The sequence below is a fragment of the Sycon ciliatum genome, chromosome 2, assembly GCF_964019385.1.
Source record: "Sycon ciliatum chromosome 2, ocSycCili1.1, whole genome shotgun sequence".
Lineage (NCBI taxonomy): Eukaryota > Metazoa > Porifera > Calcarea > Leucosolenida > Sycettidae > Sycon > Sycon ciliatum.
This window is the reverse complement of record NC_088644.1, coordinates 36,500,345-36,507,865: the sequence shown is the minus strand read 5'-3', so window position 1 is coordinate 36,507,865 and position 7,521 is coordinate 36,500,345. Positions and strand designations below refer to the sequence as shown.

Genomic DNA, 7,521 nt, shown 5'->3' with positions numbered 1-7,521 from the left:
CAAGCTCTAAGGGACATATCAAGTTAGTTAGATGTGATGAAACATGTTGCGCCTTTCCCAGTGCTTTCCGATGTGAGGGTGGAAGGATGAACCGAGCGCCTCTGAGACGAGTAGTAAAGGGCGTATCACACAAGTCATTACACGATGCTCACTCGAATCGAGACCCAGCAGTACACGATCCGTGCGTGTGTGTGTGTGTGTGTGTGTGTGCGCCAATGATCAGTATTCTTGTAGACGCTCTCGCAGCGAGCTGCTCATGAGAACACTGTGCATATTCGGGTAGAAAAGCCGCATACATGAGCCCAATGTGTTCCCCTCGAATCTGCGCGGCTACGTTGGTGCGGGAGAATTGGTGACCGATGGGTGAAAAAAAGGGTTGAATCAATGATTGCTACTCATCCAATCGTGTTCTACACAAATAGCAACTAGAAAATGAAGTCTCGTTTCACATTGGCTTCGTGGTTCCCTTCCAAAGCCCGCATCGCGGAATGCAAGTGTAACTACAACTTAGCATCAGAAGGTCTCTTGATGAGAAGATCGGGATGGTTCCAAGTTCAAATGCTTAGTATCTCATTAAATCACCATTAGTAGCCTTGTATCGTCTCGATGTGCGTCACAAAGAGTACAACTCTCCTTGGTGTCAAAACGAAGATCACGAGCCTGGCAGGTATTGCTGTAGAATATGGCAGCCAGTGATCTAAGACTGCTAGAGGCTGAGGGGTAAGGCGTTATCCAAAGCGTCACCTTGATGGGTGACTGCCGCCGTGCTCCCTAGATAAGGATGGTGCACTTCCATCTAGCGGTTGCTACGCTGTACCAGCGCCATCGGCACCTCGGCGCGTTGCTTCCAGCTCGTGCAAGTGCTATGCTGTTATGCGCTGTGTGTGCATCGGTGCAAGCGGCGAACGCCGCCGAGGCCCAGGAGGGCACTGCGCCGGATGCTCTGCCACTACAACTGTTCATCATCGAGATGCCGAAAGTCATGTGTCCACCACAACTGCTAAGTACTAGCGGCAGATGACAGTCCAAGATATTGGGGCGACGTCAATTTGATACGCAAAAACTGTCGTCTACTTCGACATCATGCACTTCAGAAAATTAATAATATCCCTTCCACATCATGTACACGCATCAATGCACATACCCGCACCAAAATCACATACGCACACATAAATACACACGCACGCACGCACACCCACGCACGCACACCACACACACACACACACACACACACACACACACACACACACACACACGCACGCACATCCACAGGAGTAACGTTAGATGACATACTAGTGGCAGAGAGCAATACAACGGCGTCCTCACTAAACCGGTGAACCCGGCGGTCAGATTTGGAATGTCGTCGAGGAAGGAGAAACCGAACCTTGGCCTCAGCCTGTTGCCAGCTAGTGGCAGGAAACACACGTCATGCCAGTAGCCTGGTGCTCGGCAGCCCTGGATGGACGGGTCATTCCTTGCAGGTCACACTGTGACTATCAGCGTCAAGCTAACTAGCTTAGTCCCCACTGCGCATTACCTTAGTGTGCAGGTGCTGTACCGAATGCACAGTAGCGAAATATCTCCACTGTCCAACTCACTTCTTCAAGGGTTCAGCAAAATACCAAAGCCAGCATAAGAAAGCAGAAACGAAGCAAAACGTTCTAGTATCAACACCAGCCGTATACCTAGCTACGTTTGAAGTAGAGAGAAGGAGACGCTAGTACTGGTGCACTTGTAGGTGGAGGAACTGGTAGTATTGTACAATTGCGCAGACTGGTTACTGACCCGGAGCAGTAGCTGTTGGAAAGTAGGTTGTGAGAGATGGCGCTACTCGCATGTTTGGTAGTAGTGTCCGTTGCTGTATCTTTGGTTGATGGACAACCTTTGGTAGCAGCCAAGCCATGGATTGATATTCTACCGCCAGGTCCAGGAGGCAAGGTGGCTGCAGAGACCTTCGCCCGCCCATACCTAAAACCGCGACCCAATAGCCCCCCAACACCACAGCCTTCTCCAGGATTTCCTCAACCATGGGTCAGTCGTCCTACTCCTATTGCGCCGGATACACCCCCCGCACCGATGCAGACTCAGAAGCCCAAAATGGGAGAGTGCGCTGGACAAGCTTTCACGACTGCGGAATGGGTATGTTAGCTGATCAACACAGTACATGACTTCGCGTATAGCACTACAGAACTAAGCAACTACTACTACTTTACTAGTACAGTGAAACCTGTCTAAGACGACCGCTCAAGGGACCTTCAAAACGTGGTCTCTGTTACCAGGTGGTCTCCTTATCCAGGGTCATTTGACTGGAAATAGCATCCCTCGATCCTGGTTTCAGTGGTCTTCTTGGACAGGTGGTCGCCTTATCCGAGTGGTCGCCTTGACAGGCTTTACTGTATTACTGTAGTTACACAGGTGTTGTCAGGGCTGTACAGTGGCGCAGACGTAAGCGGCATACATACATTTACATGTACAATGTACAGTGTTTCACCGTTCAAGCAACGGATCATCAGACATGTACAATGTAGATATTTCTACCTTGATCTGTCAATGGTTTTACCTCTTACTCCGAAGTTACAGTATCATAATTATGGGAAACAAACTTGAATTGAAGCGTAAGACCGTAGTTGCTGGCAATGGGTTTCATTGTTGGCTAACTAAGACGTAGTTAGTAACAGCTACGTTGTATAATATTGACTGAGTTCGAGGTGAATGTTGGAAATAAAGGCTGACTAAAGGACCTATGTGAAGCCAAGGTTTTTTGAGGTGCGAGGTTGTATTATTTTATTTCCTATATTGACCTAGTACCAAGTCAATGATAGATTTATCACGATAAACCAAAGCATTTGGTCAGTCACTAAAAAGGAGCCAAATAGAAGCTGTCACTTTAGCCCTAAGGTGTGAATATGCAGGAACATTTGACTGCTTAGGTATAGCGATAATCAATGGGAGTCAATACTAAGATAGTAAGCAAAGTAAAATTTAATTATCGTGTCCGTTCCCGAAGGGAACTCACGACGGCCGCTAACACCCGGTAAACCCTAGCGGCAGATGCTGCGCCTAACGGTGGGGTGAGTGGATAAGTCTCACAACCACTGGCACAAGTGCCAAGAAAGACCCCATTAGCCGCATCTATGTACCCCTTGTGCCTGGCCACAAGCTCCCAGTTGACTGTGGGTAGCAGCACGACTGGAAAAACCGCTCCCAGGCAGGACTTGAACCAGGTTCCTCTCGTATCTCGCTGAGTCATGGTCTTTGACCAACCCACTGTGCCTGCCTGGGGTGTGGGGGGGGGGGGGGTACTAAGAGAGTGATAAAAGTAATGCTAATCTCCACAGATGGTACATGACATTGTAATTATGGCAATCAAGAGTATTAACTGTGGGGAAACCATGCTTTATTGGTGACACATAACTGCCATACTAACAAACACCGGAGAGAGAGAGAGAGAGAGAGAGAGAGAGAGAGAGAGAGAGAGAGAGAGAGAGAGAGAGAGAGAGAGAGAGAGAGAGAGAGAGAGAGAGAGAGAGAGAGAGAGAGAGAGAGAGAGAGAGAGAGAGAGAGAGAGAGAGAGAGAGAGAGAGAGAGAGAGAGAGAGAGAGAGAGAGAGAGAGAGAGAGAGAGAGAGAGAGAGAGAGAGAGAGAGAGAGAGAGAGAGAGAGGTTTTGTCTCCGAACCGATTATCCACGGACTCTAATACGAATATCTCATCATACAAGTAGTAGAAATGGCGCCATCACCTACATGTACACACAAACCTGTCCTGTCGAGCCACTGCCACAACTTACTTACACAACAAGGGTCACGTAGGCCCCGGAGGGTTGTTGTTGTTGTTGTAGAAGTTTATTTAACGTCGCACCACAAACAGGCGATTTCGCCTCCTTTGATACATGTGGACGACAGAAGGAATGAGAGAGAGGGGGGGGGGGACAGAAGTACGGAGAGAGGAAGGGTAGAAATAAATAAGCAAATCAACCTCAGGGCTACACCAAAGCAGAGGGTCAACGGAGGGAGAAGAGGAGAACGCCGTCCCACGGCATCCGGGACACACACAACGAGAGGTCGCCAGGATTCACGTCACCTACGACTGCTACCACGAGACTGACGTATGACAGGGGGATAACCTGAGCAGCGGTGTCTTTTCCTGCCCTGGACCGAACGGAAGCAGCGACCGCAGGACGCACAGTGCGCGCCACAACACGGCTCCACTACGGCTGAGGACTGAGCCACACACTTGTGACGGGGACACACACACACACACACACAGTCACAAACACACACACACACACACACACACACACACACACACTAACAAATTTGTCGGAAACGGGTGCGACAACACCGACCACACCAGGCAATGTTCGCACCGATCTTGAGGATCTTTCGTGCTACAGCAAAACCTGTCTAAGACGACTGCTCAAGGGACCTTAAAAACGTGGTCTCTGTTACCAGGTGGTCTCCTTATCCAGGGTCATTTGACTGGAAATAGCATCCCTCGATCCTGGTTTCAGTGGTGTTCTTGGACAGGTGGTCGCCCGAGTGGTCGCCTTGACAGGCTTTACTGTATTCGATATCGGCCGAAAAATCGGCCTACAATGTAGTGTGGGCCAAGCATTACTTCTGCATCTATTTTTAAAGCGCTGAAGATACCGGCAAATAAACTAACAGCGTTTGTGCAGACAAAGGTACCATCGAGATCGAGAGTGCAGCCTTAGCCAATCTCCAGATTCGCTACAACTGTTACTTACAAGCACACTCAGGACTCTCAATCCGGGCGTTCCGGCCAACTTATTTTGAAAAAAAGTGGACCCGAGCAAAACGGGTTTTTTTTCTCAATACCATTATTGTGACTTCTTTAGCTACAATGTAGGTTCATTTGCGGTCACGTTTCCCATTTTGCCGGACAACCTGAAATCCCGATACTGTACTACGGCCATGTACTGTAGCCTAGTGTAGTAGGCCTGCGCACTGCAGTACTGCCACCTGTTGCGATTGCAACTAAAAAATTTAAAATGATTTCCATGTTATTACTCTAGTCTAGACGTACATGTCCACGCATATTCTACGAAGGGCGCGTTCGAATTGTCACTCTTTGACTTTTCGAGGAGCTTCGTTTTTCTGAAGAGGTGACCTTATTGGCCTCTTCAGAAAAAGGAAGCTCCTCGAAACTCCTCGAAACTCATCCGATGGGAAGGTGGATTAGCTTCGAAGAGTTTGGAATAGCTGCGTCACGTAGCGCGTGGGAATGGTCGATCTGATCGGACGTCATCATCGCCATGGCAATTCCACTGAAAAACTCTAAAATGATAGAAACCGTTCTAATGGGACACTTCAACTAATCTCTTTATAAAATTTGTTAGAACAGTTGATGAAGACAATTCGAACGCGCCCTAGATCTCCGGAGAGCGGGATGCTGTTTCGACCTTCTAGACTGCTGTAGAATGTAGTACAAGTAACAATACTGAGAAGGAGGAAAAGCTATTTTCATAATTTTCCATTCCATATGTGCATAATGTATTTCAACTGTCACTTTGTGTCACTGTTACCTCTGCGATGAAAGTCCCTTTAATATCGTCGTCCTTTCTTGTGTGTTTCGCCATGTATCCGATGCAGATGTGCTGCGAGGGAAACATTGTGAGGGGCACCATTGAGACAGGCTTTCAATGTTGCGGCCCGGAAGCCTACAATAACCGGACAGAGGTTTGCTGCATGGGCACTATCGAGACAGCGCCGATGGGCTCGAAGTGCTGCGCGGGCACTGTGTATCATCCGTCAAGGGAGATGTGCTGCATGGATATGGTAGCTCCAGGTCCGGAGCGCACCAAGACATGCTGTGGTAAGACATCAAGTAATATTCGTCGACAATGACATGTCCGCATGATATGACCCGACCTGCTTGCAAGCTTTTTTTCTCTCTCTTTTCTTTTGTTTGCAATTTCGTGCAGTAACGTTGTAGTGTTGATTTCGTCTTGGGAGTGAGGCATGGGGACGTTACCATGGAGGGGTGTGAACGCTTGCTATCTTGGATCTGGTTTCTAGGAAGCATTGCTTACTAGAAAGGTGGCCTTCCCATGGTTTTTGTTGCTGCTTGGCTGCATCTATAACATAATTATACTGGCACACCAATGCACACACAGAAGTACCCTATTGCTATTTTGACTGTCTAAATCGCTGGTCAGTCGAGGCACAGCTATTGTATTACATATCACGTCATAGAAACCATTACAATGACTGAAATTCGTGCTGAAATCAGTGCATTGTGGCATGATCTGGCATGCCCCAAATGCATCGTGGTCGATGGGGTACAGGCTGGTTGGCCATTGGAGTAAATAATTATAATTACTTATTCTCTCGACACACGATTTGCAATTTGGTTCAGTATCAGAAACTATGGATGTGAAAGGATCAAAACCTCTGCATTGTTGCTGCAGGCACGGAAAGCTACGCCAACGCCACCCAAGGGTGCTGCGGCGGAACAGCCGTCTTTGAACATGCCATCGCCATGTGCTGTGACGGAGCGATTACGACGGACGGGCCCGCAGCGGTGCGAGAATGCTGCGGCACAAACACGTTTCCGAAGGGCGCTGGTCACATGTGCTGCGCTGGAAATGTGGTCAACGCCAACCCAGCTCAGGAAAAGGTGAGAGTGAGTGTGATTATCCTGTGATCTAGGGTTGAGCGTCAGGGATCACGTTCTAACATTTACACTATGTCATTCAATCTATTGTGAGGTTACAGAAATTACATCTGATCGCCTATGCTATGTATAGAGTGGAAAACTAGAGCTTGTGGTACTCATCACCCCTTAAAAACATCTCCCTAAATTATCACCACCACCACCACCACCACTATCACCACCACCACCATCGCCACTGCCACCGCCACCACTACCACCACTGCCACCACCACCACAACCACCTCCACCACCACCACTACCACATCCACCACCACCACCACCACTACCACCAGCACCACCAGCACCACCACTGCCACCACCACCACCACCACCACCACCTCCACCACCACATCCACCACCACTACCACCACCACCACCACCACTACCACCACCACTACCGCCACCACCACCATCACCACCACCACCACCACCATCACCACCACTACCATCACCACTACCGCCACCACCACCACCACCACCACCACCACCACCACCACCACCACCACCACCACCACCACCACCACCACCACCACCACCACCACCACCACCACCACCACCACCACCACCACCACCACCACCACCACCACCACCACCACCACCACCACCACCACTGCCACCAGCACTGCCACCAGCACTGCCACCACCACCACCACTGCCACCACCACCACCAGCACCACCACCACCACCACCACTACCACATCCACCTGAGCCGGATGCTTTCGGCAGGCTAGATAATGTGATTGACAACAATTTGATACCAGCAATCACTGGTCAGAAGAACATGTCCACCGTTGAGCAGAGTCTCATCGGCTTGCCTGTCAAGTCCGGTGGTCTCTCAATTCCTG

At 49.5% G+C, this 7,521-nt stretch overlaps 1 protein-coding gene across 1 annotated transcript in view; it reads left to right on the top strand.

Annotated features, from left to right (window-relative positions):
- Positions 1–1,525: 1,525 nt before the first annotated feature.
- Positions 1,526–7,521, top strand: part of LOC135809885 (galaxin-like) — a 9,657-nt gene continuing 3,661 nt past the window's right edge. The window contains exons 1-3 of the mRNA XM_065323329.1: positions 1,526–2,139; positions 5,614–5,836; positions 6,432–6,640. Coding sequence (XP_065179401.1) covers positions 1,822–2,139; positions 5,614–5,836; positions 6,432–6,640 — 750 coding nt within the window. The 5' untranslated portion in view covers positions 1,526–1,821. The remainder of the gene's footprint in view (positions 2,140–5,613; positions 5,837–6,431; positions 6,641–7,521) is intronic.